Source organism: Tamandua tetradactyla, chromosome 7, assembly GCF_023851605.1.
Source record: "Tamandua tetradactyla isolate mTamTet1 chromosome 7, mTamTet1.pri, whole genome shotgun sequence".
In the NCBI taxonomy this organism is placed as follows: Eukaryota; Metazoa; Chordata; class Mammalia; order Pilosa; family Myrmecophagidae; genus Tamandua; species Tamandua tetradactyla.
The window spans coordinates 84,113,526-84,136,005 of record NC_135333.1 but is presented as its reverse complement, the minus strand read 5'-3'; the positions used below and the strand labels follow the sequence as shown (position 1 = coordinate 84,136,005).

General features: G+C 37.1%; 1 protein-coding gene across 1 annotated transcript in view; it reads left to right on the top strand.

Annotated features, from left to right (window-relative positions):
• Positions 1 to 22,480, top strand: part of GYS2 (glycogen synthase 2) — a 76,564-nt gene that overhangs the window by 32,657 nt on the left and 21,427 nt on the right. The window contains exons 6-11 of the mRNA XM_077170249.1: positions 6,471 to 6,588; positions 6,772 to 6,892; positions 10,453 to 10,559; positions 11,253 to 11,312; positions 12,052 to 12,130; positions 19,683 to 19,796. Of these exons, the coding sequence (XP_077026364.1) occupies positions 6,471 to 6,588; positions 6,772 to 6,892; positions 10,453 to 10,559; positions 11,253 to 11,312; positions 12,052 to 12,130; positions 19,683 to 19,796 (599 nt within the window). The remainder of the gene's footprint in view (positions 1 to 6,470; positions 6,589 to 6,771; positions 6,893 to 10,452; positions 10,560 to 11,252; positions 11,313 to 12,051; positions 12,131 to 19,682; positions 19,797 to 22,480) is intronic.

Here is a 22,480-nt window from a genome sequence, read left to right as displayed (position 1 = left end):
ACCTTTAGATGTGTTTTAATTCTCAATTTCAATAGCATTAAAATGAAACCAACACTAAACTATATTTGGAACATAGTAAGTATTCAGACAGTTCTTGTTGAATAAATGGGCTCGCCTGAAATGCCCTAAGTCTGAATTGCACTGTCATAAGGATTTAATGTATGGAACCAAGCTGTGCTGGCTCTTCCCTTTGAAAAAAACAGAAGTCAAGCTAAAAAAAAAAAACAGAATTTAACACGAGGTTACCCCCAACCCTGCATTTTGTAGCACTACCTCATTGGTCCTGTTTAGTAGAAATTTATTGTTTTATTTTTCCCTCATACCACCTTGCGATTTTTTACTGGAATGTACCCCTATATCATCTTTAGGTTGCCATGGGAAGAGGCATGTTTATAAAACATGATCCTACCACCTGGCCACAGTTGATTGGTCCAGAAAAAGATACTTGTCCTAGGCTGGGATGCATAGCATGCTTCTAGGAAGGTGTTTAAACAAATGAACTTCAATGTTGTTGTTTTGTTTTTTTTTTTGTATGGGCAGGCACCAGGAATCGAACCCGGGTCTCCAGCATGGCAGGCGAGAACTCTGTCTGCTAAGCCACTAAGGCCCACCCATGAATCTCAGTTTTGATACAGTCTTGTATAATATGGATGTCAGCTTTGAAGCTGTTGCAGTGTCCTTTTTTCTATTATGTTGCCTGGAATATGGAGACCATTTAACTACAGTAAAGTGTGGGACTATTTAGGTTCTAAGCAATGTTTAGACCATAGTTTTAATCTAATTCCAGAGGCCCAGCTCAATCTCTGCCATGCATCCTATTAATAAATTTCTCATTATATTAGCTAGTGTTAATAGGTTTCTATTATTTGCAATCAAATGGTCCTAATTTTTATATACTTGCTGAATCCCTGTGTTCTTGTCTGTAGTTGTCTTTCCTTCAGTTAACAGTTGAATGTCTAAAGGAGGTATTCCAAGGTGCTATATAAGAAAAAGAAAAAAAAAACAAGAATCCAAGTACTTTGCATGGTAGCAACAGAAAGATCCTATGGTACTCTTTCTTCTTTCCAAGGAGTTCTTATGGTTTCACTTGGATCCTCACTTCCATTCCTCTTAACCGGACTTCATCCCATCAATATGCTCAATTCTCTCTTAGAGCTTCTTTTTTTCCTGTCTATGGAGCTCTTTTCTGAACTTACAAAAGTGTTGTTTTCTCGTATTCTAAAATAAAAATTACTTTTCAGACTGCCACTTTATTAAATGAGGACAAAATCGCATCCTTCTTCTTGCTGCCAACTATCTTAACAACATAAACCATGGCTGCTGCTTCCACTTACTCATTAGCACCCTGGCCCATGGCTTCCAACCCCACCACTGTTCTGAATTTACTTTCCAAAAAAAAGTCACCAAATTCAGATTTCTTTATTTTTAGAATATTCCTTGATATTCCTTAGCATTCAGAGGTGGTGGATACCTTTCCCTTACTTTTCGTGACACTACACAATCGAAGTTTATTCTAGCATGATTCTTCTGTAGTTCTCTAATAGGTTTTCAACTTCCTTCTGCTTTTTAAATGAGAATGTTCTCCAAGATCATATGCTACATCCTGTTTTCTTTATATGCTATTTTCTTTAATTCTTACTTTCTTGGAGAGACAGCTATAGAGTTGTGGTGAAAAAACGTAGGTTTTGTGCCAAATGCCTGCATTTAGTATTAAAAATGATTTTCTGCTCAATATAGTTTTCTAGCTATGTCACATTGTAAAAGTTATTTAAGCTCTTTATGCTTTATCTGTATAATGAGAATGATAATACAATTTCTTATCTGGATTCGTTCTGTTAAGTAAAAGAAAGAACACAGATTAGTGCCTGACCCACTGAAAAGGCTCAAAAGTTAATGGTCATCATTATTTTGTATAGATCACTATCTAGGTTTCAACAGCTCCATCTGTATTTCTGGTTGCCCACAAGCTCCTGCACTTCTACCAGAACTTTTAACACTGCAGTCAATGTCACGTCTAACTAGTGATAGAGTCATTTGGTAGCTCGGATTGAAATTGTGAAATCTCTGAACACTTTGCAGCTCAAGGTCAATCGACTTCTAGTAGATCATTAAACATAAAATCTTTCCCAAGAACATTTAAAAAAATATATATGCATTATATAGCATAAGTATGGGCTTTTTATTTCCTAGTTTTCCTTGAAGCCCTCCCCAATTATAATTATAATCACACCTACAATGCTATGGGCACAGCTCCAGAGCAAGAGGCAAATGTTGGCTGGGTCATAACCTTGCATGGGTACTATGTATGGAGCCAGATATTTTTTAAAATGTTATTATATACTCAGTTAGTATATAATGTCTTTTTATAGCCATATTATGATGCATTGAACATATATTTGACTCAAAATAATTTCTGATGTTTAAAATACAGTATTTTATTTAAAATATTGGCACAAAGGCAATATAAATTTAGTAATTACAGACATACAATTGAGCACATCTACTTTGAAACTTAAAAATAGTGTACTTTAACATGACTACCCTGAAACGGATTGCCGCCTCTTATCCATTACATGCTGAGAAGTTTTTTACTATGTTGAAGTAAGCAAAATGCTCCTACTGAAGAATGCCAATCCCTCAGCAGCTCATGGATTCATTTGATTACTATAAAAATCACTCTTTATCCCCCTTCTACCTAAAGTTCAGTCATTTGAAACTGTGGAAAATTTGAAGGCACAGATCTATTCAGAGTCATCCAGCTTTGTTCAGAGATGTAAATTTTGCAAACAGCATCAAGGTTCTCATATGAATATTTGGTTTTATTGCAGAACTGTACTATCTACCCCAGTGCCACAATTTTGAGAATTTCATAGAAAATATAAGTTTTGTGATGTCATCTTCAAAAGATGTCATATAATTGAATTACATTTAGCATTTATAATGTCACAAAATACTCTAACTAGTGAGTGATTCCATAGTATGTTGCCAGAAAGGATCCTCAGGGTCCAAGGTTCCTGTGACTCTTCACAGATGGACTTAAGCACTGCTCTGTACCTCATTCCAATGTGTCCAGGCAATGATGTGGAGAGAATGTTTTGAAGAAAATCCACCTTGAACTGGTATGACCCTCAAAATCTATTTAAGTTCAGGAAATTTCTAGCTGTCCTTTTTACGTGATGTGAATTATTCATATAATAATGAGGCTCAGGAGTTCAATTGCAAATAGAGCATTCAAAAAAATAGCTCAAGTTTCTGTAGTATATTTTGACAGTGCATATAAACTACTAGATTCATAGCATAGGTATTGTGTGTTATGATACAATAAACATCATTTTTCACACGGTCTTTGGCCAAGATTGTTGAAATAATATTTACCTCTACAATAGAGACCTATGTGTCAGGTATCCAAAAGGAAACAAGCAATGAAATCAGAAGTTATTTTCTTAGGCCATTGCAAGAATACTGCCAGCTCTATACCTATCCAAGTTAAGGAACTTGCAATCCAAAGTTGTGCCTCCAAAAACAAAGTAAGAGCTTTAAGACAGTGGTTGTTCAATTTCTATATTATTTTTCATTTACAAAGCACTTTCCTGCTGAATCATCTTTGCTTTTAGGAAAAAAAGAGGGGTTCCTATAAAGTACTGGACCAATTAAACATAATCAAGAATAGCCAATTTCTTTTCATTTTTCCTTATTTCAAAAGCATCACATTGTGAAAGATTTTGCTTTTCTGTCCAAATTCTGAGTTAACTCTCGGTTTAAGGAAATGTCAATTTTGTGGTCTTGGAGGAAGGGCAGATTCTGCCTTCCACCAGTAAAGCCAAAGGAGGACAAAATGTGACTTCTTCCTGCTTCGATGCAGGTGGGAAACGAATGAGGGTTTCACACTCAACCATATGCTCCTTCCCAGGACTAAGTGTTGAGAAAACAGTACAGAGGCCAGGGCAGTTGGACAGCTTTCATAGCAGTGTCGCAGCATAGGTTTCTGAGCTGTACTTTCCAGCCTCACCACTAATTCTGTCAGCTCCTTTACATCATTTTAATCCATTCCTTTTCTACTTAAGTGATTCAGACTTGGTTTAAACCAACTTGTTTTACATCCAAAAAGGCTGACTGGTATAGAAAATCACAGGAAATTATAGAATGTAATTAAACTATAGTAGAAGAAGGTAAAAGCGCCCACAATTCTAATACACAGAGGTATTTACAGTCAATATCTGAACGTATACTCTTCTAGACTCTATTGATGTTTATTTTATTTTTGTCAAATGAGATCAAGCTGTACTCACTCTTGTTTCCTACTCTTTTTTGTAATAATATACTATCAGCTTATATCAATACTATCATTTTAAATAACTAGGTGGAAATCAATTGATATATATTTATATCAATATATCCACAGACTTTTAAGATTGAATATTAAAAATCCATATTAAGTAACATTAAAATGAAATATTTTAATGATGATCATAATAGTTAAATTTATTACTAAGTTCTTAATGACATTAGGATAAAATCTCAGAAGTAAAACTCCTCTTTCAAAGTTTATGCATATTTTTAAGTTTTACATAGAATGACTACTTTTCACAATGTTCTAGAAGTACAAGGTCAAGTACAACTGGTACAAATTTTGGGGCATTGTCAAATAGCACCCTGGAAATGTTTTAACCAGACTATATTTCCTTCAAAAAAAAAAAAAAAAGAGTGTTTCTATATCTTTTTACCAACATTTTTTTTTAGCCTTTGACAATTGGATATATAAAAAATACTATCACATATGCTTCTAGTGTACATGTGTTTGATTACTGAGTCTAAACATTTTCTCACCTGTTTATCAGACATTTATATTTATTCTTCCATTTAGTCAGCTATGCATGTTTCTATCATGATGTCCATTTTTTCTTATTGATTCATAAGAATTGGATATACTCAAAAACACACCCACATGTGCTTTAAGTGTCATATGTTGCTTTCACTGAATTTGCCATTTGTACTTTAATATGGTTATTGATAGTTTTGCAATTATAATTTGTGAGCCAGTGCTGGTGCTCTAATATGAACTAGCCAGGATCTTTTTAGTCAGTGTCTTTCCTTCCTGTTAGTGTTGCCTAACCATAGAATGTTTGTTGCCTTCTACTTGGAAACAATAGCAAAAATCTAATAACATTGGTTGCCTCCAGTGAGGAGAAAAAGTTGAGGTATAGGGATTGAAGACAGAGACTTTTGGGGTTCTGTGGCTGTTGAAATGAACTGCCACAAACCTGATAGCTTTAAACAGCATAGATGTATCTCTTACAGTCTGGAAGTTAGAAGATCTAAATCTATTTCCCTGGACTGAAATCAAGGTGTCACCAGGGCCACACTACTTCTGCAGGCCCTAAGGGAGAATCCATTTCCTTGCCTTTTTCAGTTTCTAGGGGCTCCCTGCATCCTTGGTTTATAGCCCTTTCCTCCCATCTTCAAAGCATACCACCTCTAATCTCTGCTTCAATTATAAAGTTTTAAAAAGTAGTCCAATCTCCCTCTGCTTCCCTCTTATAAAGGCCCTTATCCACTCAGATAATCCAAGATAATCACTCTTTCTCAAGATCCTTAACTTAATTGCATCTGCAAAGTCCCTTCTGTCATGGATGGTAACATTCACAAGCTCCAAGGGATTAGATCCCGGATGTGTTGGGGGCCATCATTCTGCCGACCACACCTTTTTTCTTGCCTTTGTTTTTACTGCTGCTAATAAACTATGTATTCACCTTAGAAGGTATTTTCCGTTACATATTCTGAGTAGTCTTCATCCTTCCTGTCAGAGAACAATATTCTAGAAAAACCTGAACATCTTTTCTGCCTGAGCAACACAGGCAGAAATGAACTAATAATGTATTTTTAAAAAGGGGGGGGGGCTGCCTTTTTAAATTTCCAAAAGGATAGAAATTTGCCTACACTCCTGTTAAAATAACAAGGCAAGGGGTAGTTTAGTGTGATGGTTAAGGACACGATAGCTAGTCATAGCCTAGAATGATTCTGCTCCCAGTTACCAACCATGAGAACTTGGACAGGTTCCTTAAGTTTGTGCCTCAGTTTCCCCCTCTGAAAACGCTGATGGCAAAAATATGCAAAAATGCAAAAACCTACTTCATTGGTTGTTGCAAGGATATTAAATGAGTTATGTTGTAAGGTGTTTAGAGCAGTACCTGGTGTCTAGTAAGCAATTGATAAATGAAAACTGCAGCAATTATTACCATTGCTATCAATCAGGCTGTTTCATTAGACTAGGGGCTCATTGTTATTTTGGTCAGGTACTTCCAGTTTCCTTTTTCAACCAGAAGACTTGGGATTCTGAAGTTTTATGAATATTTAATTCTATCATAGTCAGCAACTAGAAACATTAACAGCATTTAACTTTATAGAGTTTTCTATAATGGTACCTTCTTTCGGAAGAGAATTTTCTTGATGATTTTGTTTTGCTTTTCCAGATGTCATTACTCCAAATGGCTTGAATGTTAAGAAATTTTCAGCAGTCCATGAGTTTCAAAATCTGCATGCCATGTACAAGGCCAGGATCCAAGATTTTGTCCGGGGCCACTTCTATGGGTATGCTTTTCTTTCTTAAAAAAGAGAGAAAAATTGCACATGAGTTTAGGAATCTTTGGTAGAGAGAAAATAAGTTATAGTAAATGTTTATCTTTCTCAGCTCTCTTTGTGCTTCAACACAATTCATATCTATATTTGTTGATGTTGCTTTATTTCACTAGAAACTCTTTTGTTTTATTTTAGTCATCTCGACTTTAATCTTGAAAAGACTTTGTTCCTTTTCATTGCTGGGAGATATGAGTTTTCAAACAAAGGAGCTGACATCTTCCTAGAATCCTTATCCAGGCTAAATTTCCTGCTGAGGGTAAGAAAACTTTACAACATGATACAATGCTCCTTTAGAGAGGATTTTCTTTTGTGGGAAGTGGCTACCTAAATAGTTTTCCAATTAATATATGATTTTGAAAACTATCCTAAAAATGGCTTCTGCCTCTCAAATTACATATTAGTGTCGTCACATTTTCACTTGTGTGTGTGTCTACATTGTTAAGTACATTTTTCTTGAGCGCCACATGTTTATCACATCATATGTGCTTTGTTTTAAGAAGTCATTATAACATCCCCTTTCCCTACCTGAGTTTGTAACCAATCAAAAGATTAATATGGAGAAACCAATCAAATAGTGAACAAAATACTGCTTTTTAAAAAACTGATAAAGATGGAAGATGTGTCTTGGGTCTAGGGCAATAACGGGCCTCCTCACCCTGAACCTGGCTCGAGAACTAGAGGCACCTCACAGGCACCTGCAGCCATCACCACCCTCCAATGACCATGGCAGCTTTTAGAGTCCCATTATCTCACCGACTGACAGCCAAACCCTGGAGCATTTGCTCACTGTAGAAAGGGGCAGACACACACAAACGCTGTTCCATCCAAACCCACTAACTACCCCTACTACTCAGGGATGGGTAGCATAGAAGGTTAAACTTGGGCATGTCCCACCACCTGAAACATTAAGGAAGGGGGAGGAGGTCACCGCTTCCAACAACGTGGAATCACTTTTCAGTCAGGAAGGTGGGCCTTAAAATGGGTTCCCAACTAATCCAGCAATAAAACGTGCCAACAGAAGCAACCACAAAAATGGGTGCCATGGAATAATTGTTGATTGATGTCATTGGTTTATATTCCAATCCCATCAAATAAAAATATAAAACAAGTACTCTTATAGGAGACCACTACAGTATTATTTTACTCAATTATCTTTTTATTGACATACCAAGAAAATCTAAAGCTTTCTGATCTCTGTATCATTTCAAGTCAAATTTTGATTTTCAGATATAGATATATCCTTACCTTGAGGCTGACGTCATACAAAGTATGCTAAAAGTTTTACTCAAATTCCATTAAGAGAGCAATACATTAATAAAACACCCAAGTCTGCAAAATAGGACTGAAGACCAGAAAGATTATTCTTCATAATAATCCCTAGTATGTACATACTCAACAACCTTTATAGATGGGCTCTCAATTTTATCAAACATATATCATGATTAGGAGCATAATTAATCAATTTCTCCACACATTGATTAAATATTCACTTTAGTTTTAGATGTGAAGAAAAGCCTATAGCTATTATTCTTGACATCAGAGATGATTCAAATACTTGGAGAAGTTAAAAGAAGGCCTGCTTTTTCCATATAGTACATTTACTCTTTAATGGCACATTGGCTAATTCAGGGGTGAGTTTCCTATTCTGTGGCTTGGACAGATTTGCTGAACAGAAGGCCAAGCCCCAGAGTGCAAAGGTGACATATCAGATGGCAAAGTGCCCTCCCTACCCCCTACAGGTGATAGGTAATTACTGCCAGAATACATGAACATGCATATATAGTTGCAGTTTTAAGTGAGTTTAGGTTATTACCACACTGGTTGATATGTCATTTTACTTCTGAGAGATGCTAGGCCTATGATATTTGTGGGAAGAAGAAGGGAAAAAAAGCAGATTTTTGAGTCAGAAAATACCAGTTTGAATATCAGCTCTGCCACTGACAAAATATTTAAGATAAAAGAGCTCAGTCAAATTGTATAACCTCTTGTGCTTCTATTTCCATATAAAATGAGGAGAGTTGCTACATGGCACATTGGGGGAAAACAAGCTCAGGCACAAAGAAACTTTCGGCAAATGACTGCTTTATTACTTACACATAGCATAAACGGTCCAAAAGAGCAGGGGAAGAGAACTGACCATTGTAACCAGACAAGGGTTGTGGATTCTTTTGCCTGACATGCTCAACAACCAATTCCTGAGACACTGGGGTTTCAAAGAGAGACAGAGTTTTATGATTAGGCACGTAGTAGGAGAGACCAGATGGCCTAGCAACCCAAAATCTGTTTCCCTGAACTGCAGCAATTCTGATAGTTTTGTTAGAGAAAAGGTTGGGCAGGGTTTAGGATAATGAGCACAGTGGCCCCAGATAATTTAATTAGAGGTGATCTAATTATTGAGCATGCGCAGATTGATTACATGCTTAGTCACAGAACAGATGTAAGAAAATGGTGGAATGAGGTCTAGGTGACTTGTAGGTTAAAGTCTAGGCTACTGTGTATGTCAGGTGGGTCCACTCTGGTTAGCTCCAGTCTGGGTTATCAAGATAATTTTGGATTTAAGGTGGGTTAGTTCAGGGCTGACTCAAAACCCTTCATGAATAAACATTTGGGGCTGTCTTTAGTGGTTACTGGAACTTACCATTGAAAAACTGGAGAACTGGATACAAATGAAGGTTAATCACAAGGCCCTTACAGTCACAGGGGCAGAAGATAGAGGCTGCACAATCATTGTCAGAGATCAAGGCAGCTGAATTACAATTGAGATTCCAGGAATTTCCCTCTATTACTCCAATATATCAGAGAGCAAAAGGGATTATCTATATAATGATTCAGTCATCAAAATCATCCCTTAAATCCTGATTTCTTGGTTACATCGTAGCCAGTAACCTGGGGAGGCCAATGCTCTGGTCAGAGACAGCGGATGGCAGCTCCACATACCCCCCACTTGGAGTCAGAGAGAAGAGACAGATCTCTGCTGCCCGAGGACAGTGTTTAAACAACCTATGGGCGGCTCCTGCCACTGAGAGCTCTCAACCTGAAGCAGCTGGGCTGCTTATGCCTGATTTCACAGTTTCAAATAGGGCCAGGCCTTTTCATTAGACTAAACATCTCCCCTGAGCTGCCCTCGGAATGGAAACCTCTGCACTCAAAAGAAAAGGAGGGGCGGGGGCAAGCGAGGGTTGAACTGCTGAATGTGTCTGTCTTCCCCAGCAGTTAGGGAATTAGGCTGGGTATAAGGATCCACACAAGTGTTAGGTTGAATTAAGTATTTAAAGCACCTGGCAAAGTCTCTGCTACACCAGAAGTGCTGAGCATGTGCTGTTCCTTTCCTAGAGGACTAGGAAACAAAATACAACATCAATATGAGAATCAAGCCATCTAATAGAAAAAATGTAAACAATCTATTTATGCAAATCAGTGTGTATAAATTGAAAAAGAAAAGAATAAATTAAAACTAAATTACTCATTAAATTTCCAGTCTGAACTTTGGCCCTATAATATATTTGCTCACATTTAAATTAATTTTTAGCCACAGAAAGAAAATAGTAATAATAATAGCAATTGGGTTATATATTTTAGATTGTCAGTGCCATGAAAATATTTCATCTGGATTTCCAAATTGGTAAACTGATAAATCAGAGTTAAAAGCCAGATTTAAATTTAAATTCCTGGAGAAGTCTCAGGTATAAATTCTATGAAATATACATAAAACCTTTTTTTATCTAAAGAGATTTAAAAACACCTCTTTTCAAAGTTTAAGGTCCATCTGTTACATGTTCCATTTTATCTTTCTTGTGTTTTCCAATCTCTCATCAGATGCATAAAACTGATGTCACAGTGGTGGTGTTTTTCATTATGCCTGCCAAGACAAATAATTTCAACGTGGAAACCCTGAAAGGACAAGCCGTGAGAAAACAGTTGTGGTAATCCCACATGTTGTCACTGTTCTCTAGCAATCAATGTAAAGGGATTTTTTTTTTTTCAGTGAATGATCACTGATATATCTCCTTGATTTTTATTTTTCCTTAAGATTGTTATAGCACATATACTACTTGGTTCTTTCATCATTGTGTTACTATGCTAAATTATGTAATACCTGCAAAACAAATGTGTTAATTTAAACCTTTGAAATGAGCTACCACGGAAGGAATATTTAAAGGAGAATAGCCTCAGTAGAAATTTTGAAACAAGTTGAATTTTTAGTTTTTTTTTTTTTTTGGGTGTGTGGAAATGTCCAACATATGAATGTAAAGAGATATGTAGATGCCTACATAGGCATCACTCAGATTCAACAATTTTCAATTAATTGTTCAACTTATTACAACCGTACTTTGCCTACTATAACACCAGCATCCACCCCACCCTGTCCCTGATTATTTTCCAGCAAAAGAGAGACTGAGTTTTTAAGCCCTCTGGCAGCATCAGGGTATTCTGCTGCCACTGCTCTGGGAGTTTTAATTCAAGTTCAATTGGCAAGTAGGGAAAATAATGGAAGAGGCTATGCAAAAGAGAGCTGCATATTTTCAAAAGATGCATTGACAAAACATTAACATTGTCGTGACAAATAAAGATTAAAAGTTCTGACTTTAAATTTTAAATTTTTCTACTTCCAACAGGGACATTGCACATTCTGTCAAGGAAAAGTTTGGAAAGAAACTCTATGATGCATTATTAAGGTAGGTACTTGGAGTGCTTAATACTTTTAATGGTTAATATTTCGAACATTTAGGGCTTCACTATTCAAAGTTAACAAGTTATGCATTATAATAGAGGACATCCTTTGAAGACACATTAAATCATGTGAACAGGTTTTGCTTTATCCTCCATTTGAGAAACACATGTCAATAGATTGTAAAATAAAAGACCTTTATATATAGGCAGGCAGGTTCTAATTCCATGGGAACTTCATTAAGCATTAATATGCTCATCAGAAGAAAAGGGAGATTTCATGAAATTTTAAGTAAAAATGTATATTAACATGTTAACGTACTGATTAATAAATAATAAAACATATGGACAGTATGTAGGTTTTGTTATAATATGAAGAGAAACCTGTTGTCTCCTGACCCCTGGGTTAAATTTCATTTCTTTTTACCAGGAAAAGAATCAGCTTATATAAGGATATGTCCAGGGCCCTTTAAAATGTAGTACTCAAGAGTGGACAAAATATAATGAATATCCCCTAATGGTTAATAATAAGGCTTTAATAATTCATTTCAATTTATTTTTATACTCACAAATGTGTTCTTTATCAAATTTCTCCACACTTTAGGAATTTGTTTGGGAGCTTCATCAGTAAACTATATTTGCTTTACATTTATTTTTAACTTGCATAGAACAGTCCCTGATACATAGGCAGTACTGCATCACAACCAGCTGTTTTTACTGATATTACTAACACTGTTTTCTCCACAGAGGAGAAATCCCTGACATGAACAATATCCTGGACCGAGATGATCTAACAATCATGAAAAGAGCCATCTTTTCGACTCAGGTATCAAAGATAAAATGTGCCCACCATTTACCATAATTACTAAAATCAATTTAAGTCAACATTTTAACTTACTGGCACATGCTAACTTGGGACAGTTTTCAACATGAGAGCTAGAAAAGGCGTTCTATGTTTTCACCTTAATCACCACTTTGTATCTTGTCTTTTCATAGGTGGTTTTCAGGGTGCATTTTAAAAGCTTTATTTGGAACCAATCTATCCAAATGAAAAAATATGTATATAGGAGAAACAACAAAAATCCTCCCAAATTTTTCAGGAAGCATAGAATTTTCCATCACAATAGAGAAAATATAAATATTGCAGTCAAGTGGAATTATGGCAAGAAGGGAAATCCAAATGCTGTGTCCCGTGTACACCAAAACTCATATCTTAACAGTGAGGTATTGGGCACTGGGAGCGCCCCCCCTAAGGGGAACCAAGAGAATGTTTCTTCTTGAGTTAAGATTTCAAGACAACCTTATATTTCAAATAAGTCCCAGAAACAGTCAAGAAGCTGAGGCCTCTTGACTGCAGATGAGGAACAAAACCTTCCTGTGTTCACAATGTGGGAAGGAAGTTCTTCCACCCAGTCTCTCCCCCTGAAACTCGCAAAAAACTTACCATTGTTTAGTTTCATCTCAAAAGACTGAGGTGGGGGGGTCCTATCCAAGATGGCGGATTAGCGAGGTGTGGGATTTAGTTCATTCTCCAGAGCAGCTAGTAAATAGCCAGGAACAGTACAGAACAATTGCTGGGGCCACGTCAGTGACCAGACACACAGCGTACCCCAGTCTGGACAAGCTGGACCAGTTAGGAGCCCACCTAGAACTGTGAGTTCCCCAAGTCGTGATGGCCAGCGCCCCTCCCCCACAGGCTGCTTCCCAGAGGGTAAAGGAAATGGACTTTACCAGCATCAGGGGCTGAGCACAACCAAAAGCCAATTATGGAATTAATTAACAAATTCTGACTACTAAAATTAGAGCCCCTGCTCAGCTGAATCCAGAAAAAGCGGAGGTTGCTGTTTTTTGCCCTGGAGCAGAGGGGCCAGGGCTGATGGAAAAAGAAAAAAGAAAAAAAAAAAAACAGGATCTGAAAAGGTCTGGGCCCTGCAGGAAAGGGGAGGGCACATAGGACCTGGAGACACACAGAGCAACATACCAACTTAAGCTTTTGATTGGCAAACCCAAGGAACGGGGTCTTGCTCTGAAAAGGATTTTTATTTTCTTCTTTTGTGGCTGTGTTTCTACAGATTGATTACTCTTTGGATACAGCTTTAAGCCTTCTTGGGCTCCACTGCCCCAGGCATAGGCAGGAACAGGCTTATTTGAGAGCTTCTCTGGACCCTGTGCCTTCCCCAGGAGAGGGGTGGGACCCACCTCAGGTGGAATCCCTCCCTCAAGGAATTCAGACCCCAAGGTCTGGAAAAGGGAAGCAGTTAAAACCAGCCTACAACCTCTCCTCTGTCTCCACCATGCCCCCAGCAGGGAGAGCCTGTTGAAGTTAAAGGTACCGCATCACCCTATGCAGGTGGGACCCGCAGGCAGAAAAGCACCACATACTGGGCAGGATTGGAAAAACACAGAGTCCAGAGACTTCATAGAAAAGTCTTTTAATCTGCTGGGTCTCACCCTCAGGTAATACTGACACAGATGACTCTTTCCTCCTGAGAAGTGATCAGTTTGGTTTGGGAAAATCTGACTGGGGTCTATAATATCTAAGTAGAACCTCCTAAGGGAGGGTGGGGCAATGGCACCATACAGGCAGGGCAAGACACAAGAAAACCAAGAACTAAAAAATTCTGATCTATTGAACAAAACCTAAGCTAGAGGACTAGAATAAGCTGAACTGAATGTCAAAGAACAGATAAACAACAAAGTCATCCAGCAAGAAAATCCTGGAGAAAAAAAAGTGAAAGCAATCTCCAGAATAAACTAATTAAGGTAAGTAATGCCTAGACACCAGCAAAAAATAACGACTCATACTAGGAAAATTGAAGATATGGCCCAGTCAAAGGAACAAACCAACAATTCAAATGAGAATCGGGAGTTGAAACAATTAATTCAGAATGTTCAAACACATGGAAAACCTCATCAAAAATCAAATCAAGGAATTGAGGGAGGATATAAAGAAGGCAAGGTATGAACAAAAAGAAGAAATCAAAAGTCTGAAAAAAACAAATCACAGAACTTATGGGAATGAAAGGCACAGTAGAAGAGATAAAAAAAAATGGAAACCTACAATATCAGATTTCAAGAGGCAGAAGATAGGATTAGTGAACTGAAATCCAAGAAGCAAAAGAAAATATAGGGAAAAGAATGGAAAAATATGAGCAGGGACTCAGTGAACTGAATAATAACATGAAGTGCACAAATATACGTGTTGTGTGTATCCCAGAAGGAGAAGAGAAGGGAAAAGGAGGAAATTATCACTGAAAATTTCCCAACTCTTATGAAAGACTTAAAATTACAGCTCCAAGAAGTGCAGCATACCCCAAAGAGAACAGATCCAAACAGACATACTCCAAGACATTTTACTAATCAGAATGTCAGCAAAGAGTAAGAGAGAATCTTCTCTTGCTGCTTTCAAGATTCTCTCTTTCTAAGAGAAAAACAATCCATCACATACAAGGAAGCCCAATTAAGACTATGAGTAGATTTCTCAGCAGAAACCATGGAGGTGAGAAGACAGTGGGATGATATATTTAAGATACCAAAAGAGAAAAACTGCCAACCAAGAATTCTATATCCAGCAAAACTGTCCCTCAAAAATGAGGGAAAATAAATTTAGTTTGAAATGCTAGTGATGAATGAAAGTGAGGTATAAGGGGTATGGTATGTATAATATTTTTTTCTGTTTTCATTTTATTTCTTTTTCTGCTGTCTTTTTATTTCTTTTTCTGAATTGATGCAAATGTTCTAAGAAATGATGAATATGCAACTATGTGATGATATTGTGAATTATTGATTATATATGTAGGATGGAATGATCATATGTTAATGTTTTTGTTCGTTTGTTGTTAAATTTTTAATTAATAAAAAAATGAAGGGGAAATTAAAACATTTGCAGACAAAAATTTATGGAGAGAATTTGTGACCAAGAGACCAGCTGTACAAGAAATACTAAAGGGAGCACTAGAGACAGATAAGAAAAGACAGGAGAGAGGTGTAGAGAAGAGTATAGAAATGAAGACTATCAGCAAAGATAAAAAGAAGAAAAATTAGATATGACGTATAAAATCCAAAAGGCAAAATGGTAGAAGAAAATACTGCCTGTACAGTAATAATGCTAAATGTTAATGGATTAAACTCCCCAATCAAAAGACATAGACTGGCAGAATGGATTAAGAAACAGGACCCATCTATATGCTATCTACAGGAAACACATCTTAGACCCCAGGATGAACATAGGTTGGAAGTGAAAGGTTGGGAAAAGATATTCCATGCAAATAACAATCAGAAAAGAGCAGGAGTACTATACTAATATCCAACAAATTGGATTTCAAATGTAAAACAATTAAAAGAGACAAAGAAGGACACTATGTATTAATAAAAGGAACAATTCAACAAGTAGACAAATCAAAGTAAGAAAACCACGTGATCATCTCGATTGATGCAGAAAAGGCATTTGACAAAATTCAACATCCTTTCCTGTTGAAAACACTTCAAAGGATATGAATAGAAGGGAACTTCCTCAACATAATAAAGGGAATATATGAAAAACCCACAGCTAACATCATCCTCAACGGGGAAAAACTGAAAACTTTCCCCCTAAGATCAGGAACAAGACAAGGATGTCCACTATCACCATTGTCATTCAACATTGTCATTCAAGTTCTAGCCAGAGCAATTAGAGAAGAAAAAGAAATACAAGGCATCAAAATTGGAAAGGAAGAAGTAAAACTCTTACTGTTTGCAGATGATATGATACTATATGTTGAAAAACCTGAAAAATCCACAGCAAAACTACTAGAGCTAATAAATGAGTACAGCAAAGTGGCAGGTTACAAGATCAACACTCAAAAATCTGTAGTGTTTCTATACACCAGTAATGAACAATCTGAGGGGGAAATCAAGAAAAAAATTCCATTTACAATTGCAACCAAAAGAATAAAATATTTAGGAATAAACTTAACTAAAGACACAAAAGACCTATTCAAAGAAAACTACAAAAGTTGTCAAAAGAAATCACATAAGTCCTAAATAATGGAAGGGCATACTGTGTTCATGGATTGGAAGACTAAATATAATTAAGATGTCAATTCTACCTAATTTGATTTACAGATTCAATGCAATACCAATTAAAATCCTGAAAACTTACTTTTCAGAAATAGAAAAATCAATAACCAAATTTATCTGGAGGGGCAGGCTGCTCTGAATAGCTAAAAATATCCTGAGAAACAAAATGAAGTTTGAGGCCTGACATTACCTGACTTTAAGGTGTATTATGAAGCTACAGTGGTCAAAACAGCATGGTACTGGCATAAAGATAGATATACTGACCAATGGGATTGAAGAGTGTTCAGATGTAGACCCTCTCATCTATGGACAACTGATCTTTGATAAGGCAGTCAAGCCAACTCACCTGGGACAGAACAGTCTCTTCAATAAATGGTGCCTAGAGAACTGGATATCCACATGCAAAAGAATGAAAGAGGATCCATATCTCACACCCCATAGAAAAATTAACTCAACATGGATCAAAGACCTAAACATTAGATCTAAGACCGTAAAACTTTTAGAAGAAAATTCAGGGAAATATCAATCTTATAATAGGAGGCAGTTTCCTAGACCTTATACCCAAAGCATGAGCATTGAAGAAATAAATAAATAAATGGGAGCTCCTCAAAATTAAACACTTTTGTGCATCAAAGATGTTTGTCAAGAAAGTAAAAAGACAGCATACACAATGGGAGACAATATTTGGAAATGATATATCAGATAAAGGTCTGCATCCAGAATATATAAAGAGATTGTTCAACTCAACAACAAAAAGACAGACAACTCAATTACAAAATCGGCAAAAGACATGAAAGGACACTTCTTAGGAAAGGAAATACAAATGGTCAAAAAGCACATGAAAAGATGCTCAACTTCCCTGGCTATTAGGAAAATGTAAATCAAAACCACAATGAGATATCATCTCATACCCACCAGAATGGTAATTATCAATAAAACAGAAAATAACAAGTGCCAGAGAGGATGTGGAGAAAGGCACACTTATCCACTTTTGGGAAGGTCAAATGGTACAACCACTGTCGAAGACAGTGTGGCGGTTCCTCAGGAAGCCAAGTATAGAATTGCAGTATGATCCAGCAACACCATTGCTAGGTATCTACTCAGAGGACATGAGTAGATATGCACATTTGCACACCAACATTTATAGCAGCATTATTTATAATTGCGAAGAGATAGAAACAGCCAAAATGTTCATCAACAGACGAGTAGCTAAGCAAGCTGTGGTATATACATATGATGCAGCTGTAAGACAGAATAAAGTCATGAAGCATGTAAGAACATGGATGGACCTTAAGGACATTATGCTGAGTGAGATTAGCCAGAAACAAAAGGACAAATACTGTGTGGTCTCACTGATATGAACTGCCATTAGCGAATGAACTTGGAGAATTTCAGTTGTTAACAGAGACCATCAGGAGATAGAAATACGGTAGATATTGGGTAATGGGAACTGAGGGGATACAGATTGTGCAACAGGACTGATTGTAAAAATTCAGAAATGGATAGCACAATACTACCTAACTGTAATACAATAATGTTAAGACACTGAATGAAGCTGAATGTGAGAATGATAGAGGTAGGAGGCCTGGGGGCACAGATGTTATCAGAAGGAAAGATAGACAATACAGACTGAGATGGTATAATCTAGGAATGCCTAGAGGGTATAATGATAGTGACTAAATGTGCAAATTTAAAAATGCTTCTGCATTAAGAAGAACAAAGTAATGTCAATAATGCAGGCTGCTGAAAACAGATGGTAATTAATATTTTAAAACTTTAACATATGTGTGAGACAAGTAAAAAATGTTTATTTGGTACAAAATTTATATTTTGACTAGTACATTTCCTAATATAACATATGTGGACAACTTAATTGAACACCATAGTACTTGGAACCTTGCGTAGGGCATGAGATTTTGTAGGTTTGTCCAGAGTGATGCCCTGATAAATCCCAGAGTGATTTGGACAGTGAATAGGGAAGTATTTGCGGAGTCCCTAGGGGGAATGGTGAGAAAGGGGGAAATTCAACTTCCCCAAGTGGAGAATTCTTGATATTCTCACAGGCAATGGGGACAGCCAAAACAATAGGCTGATTCTCCAATCTTGGGGTTTGTTCATATGAAACTTAATCCAGGAAAAGAGTAGGTTAAGCCTGCTTAAAGTTAGGCCTAAGGGTCACCCCCAAGAGAACCTCTTCTGTTGCTCAGATGTGGCCTCTCTCTCTCTGCTGACACAGCAAGCAAACTCACTGCCCTTCCCCTCTCTACAGGGGACATGACTCCCAGGGGTGTGGACTTCCTGGCAACATGGGACTGAAATCCTAAAATGAGCTGGAACTCAGCATCAAGGGATTGAGAAAATCTTCTCAACCAAAAGGGGGAAGAGCGAAATGAGACAAAATAAAGTGTCAGTGGTTGAGAGATTCCAAACAGAGTGGAGAGGTTATTCTTACGCATTAAATAGATACCACATTATTAGTCAAGATGTAATAGAGAGGCTAGAGGGAACTGCCTGAAAATGTGGAGCTGTGCTCCAGTGGCCATGTTTCTTGAAGATAGTTGTATGATGACATGTCTGTTGCAGTGTGACTGTGTTGTTGTGAGAGCCTTGTGTTTGATGCTCCTTTTGTCTACCTTATTGATGGACAAGTAAAACATATGGATTAAAAATAAATAATAATAGGGGGAACAAATGTTAAAATAAATTTACTAGATTGAAATACTGGTGATCGGGGAAGGGAAAGGGGAAGGGGTATGCTATGTATGAATTTTTTTCTGGTTTCTTTTTATGGCTTTTTCTGAGTTGATGCAGATGTTCTAAGAAATGATCATGATGAATATACAACTATGTGATGATAGTGTGAGTTATTGATTATATAACAAGAACAGAATGATCATATGATAAGAATGTTTGTGTTTGTATGTGGTTCTGTATCATAAATAAAAAATAAATAAATTTTAAAAAAGAAAGGGAGGGGAAAGGGGTATGGGATGTATGAATTTTTTTCTGTTGTCTTTTATTTCTTATTCTGAATTGATGCAAATGTTCTAAGAAATGATCATGATGATGAATATGCAACTATGTGATGATATTGTGAATTACTGATTATATAGGTAGAACGGAATGATCATATACTAAGAATGTTTGTGTTTCTTTGTTATATTTTTGAAAAAACTTTTTAATTAATAAAAAAAATTTAAACAAACAAAAGACTGAGGGCACAAAGGTGGGATGAAATGTGACTGACAACCTATTGTTGAAATCAGCCACACTGATGATTTCTTTCCACAAACTGACATCTCCCGGCTCTGTTTCTTCAGAGGCAGTCCTTGCCCCCCGTGACCACTCACAACATGATCGACGACTCCGCAGATCCCATCCTCACCACCATCAGGCGGATCGGACTTTTCAACAGCCGCACCGACAGAGTCAAGGTAGCGTGAACTGTTAACGCCCGGCTCTTCAAAATTATATATTGCACTTTTTTTTTTCACGTGGCAGGCATCAGAAAACAAACCCGGGTCTCCAGCATGGCAGGCGAGAATTCTGCCTGCTGAGCCACCGTGGCCCACCCTACAGCATATTTTTTGAGAATGTAATTATAACCTTCCTTATTTGTTTCAGCATCTATCAGAAACATTTTAAAACGTATTTCTATTTTAAAAATTCTGTTTTCTGTCAGAGATGGAGAATAGTATATATTTTGGAATCATTCTTGAGTATTGAAGCATATGTATGGCTTCAATTCATAAATCTAATATTTCTTTTCATTATACAGCATTGTAGAAAACAACTAAATTTTTACTGATATAAATATAATAATTCTTTTAATGAATACGTGATATTAACATAGACTGTTTTTGTTTCTTCCTGATAGAGTGCAGTTTAAGGGGATAATGTGAGAAATTTCCAATTTCAAAGAATATGGCTAATAAAGATTCGATGGAATTTTCTACAGACCAATTAAATCTTTTGGCTCTTGGGCCCCTACAAAGACCAGGCATTAGTTACTGAGGTATTTACATGAATAATACCTCATTTCTACCGCTGTGGAGCTTAATCTCTATGACGGTCACTGGAGATTTACAATGTTACAGGCACTAAATATAGACTAGGTGTGGGAGACAGTAGTGAGCATGTAAGCAGATAACTGGTTATCCCAACTCAGTTCCATTCACCATCTTCAAGATCAAATTGTCACAATCTTTACCAGTTTCCTCAGAGACCCTCCCACCCCATGCCCCGTCCCTTCTTTTTTGCTTTTAGCAGATGCCCTGATTGAGACTTGAGTGAAGTGTAGCCTCCTTCAGTGTCGCTCCATGCTGGCCTACAGATCCGATTCTGGCCTATCCTTGTATCTGTTCCTTCAGGTTCTAAGGGATGTTTCAGAGCCTCATTTCCTTCCATATTCAAAGGAGACTTACCCTATCTGTTTACCCTCTCTATTATAGTTTTCTTCTTAATACCAGCTCCTTTCCTTGCTGTCTCTAAATATTCCCCACATTTCTCCACCTCAAAAAACAAAAGTGCCTTAACCTTGTCTCCCCTGCATGAACTCATTTCTCAGCTTCCATTCCCTCCTTGACATAGGCAGGTGGGAGTGTAGTAGAAGGAGACACATTAAAATCCTACTGCAATGGCACAGATGAGAGATAGGAATGCCCCTTACTGAGGCAAAACCAGGAGGCTGGAGAGGAGGGAACAGAGAGAGGTGGTTGGATGTAGAAAGGATCAGACTTAGCTACCACAAGGACACCGGGAACGAGAAAGAGGGACAAGTCAGGAGAAGAGGCTCCTGGCTTCAGTATCTGACCAATCCCCTCTAAAAGCCAAGGCAGGCTTTAGCAGAAGCCGATTTAAGGGTTAGATCATGAATTGAGTTCAGCTTTGGATAAATTGGGTTTGACTTACATGGGAGCTATCCAAGTGGAGGTGATTTATAGGGACTTAGAGAACACAGGTCTGAGGTATTAAAGGCAATCATGAAGGGAGCAATTGATGCATACAGATCCATCTCTGGGTGATCACTTGTGAATGATGACACTGACGCCCTGGGAAACCAGGGATAGAAGGAACAGAGAGAAGAGAACAGCAGCTCAGAAATTAAGGCGGAGAAATGTATAAGATGGTAGGATTGTCTCATAACATCTAATGACACAAGTTATAAAATATTCTGTGTTTGCTGTGATATACAATTTTTCTTTTAAAAATATTTGTGTATTTATATATTATATACACTGTATATATTATATGCATTGTATATATATATCTATATTTTCTTTTAAAAATTTGTTATATATATCTAGATAATAATTTAATATATTTATATATAAGTTTAGGTCTATAAACATTTACATGTATATATTGCATAGTGCCACAGCATTTGGCTGATTTGTATTTTCTCCTTTGTATTTCTGTATTTCCTAAATTTCTGCATCTAGGCCACCTCCCATAATGGGGAGTTACAGATTTCTCCTTAGAGATACAAGGATGTATCTGCCAATGAACATCGTTTACACTTTTCAGTAGGATTGGATCTGCAAAGCCTTATGCCTCACTGCAGAGGCATAAAACTGTAAATTGACCTCATTCTCATATAGTTTTCCCTTACTGAATAAACTGCTACTCTCTCAATTTTTTTTTTTTTTTTGTCTCTTGGAGATGAAATAGTACGGACAAGGAAAGCCTTTTCTTTTGCCATAGATTTCAGTTTTTCTCCAAACCCTTTATCTTCCACTCACATCTAAATCCACAGACGTTCCTCTGAGGATCTGTCAAGTACCTAGAACATGTATATATATGTACAATGAGCTCAGATGGGAGAAGGAAAAGGGGAGGCTGGGAGAAAGAACGGATACGTCATGTTTCCCTTAACTGAGATTGAATAGCATGATCCCAGCCCTCCAGCAGTACACATTCACTGATGAGCTTTGGAAGGGCCTTTGAATTTATAAGTTCTGATGTATGTTTAAAAAAATGTTTAACAGTGAAGCCATCTTCAAGGACTGGACACATGACATGTCCCTAAACATGTTACACATTTTCATTTTTCTGTGTCTTTGCCAATGCAACTCTCTCTTTCTGAAATACCCTTATCTCAACCATTCCAACAATTCCT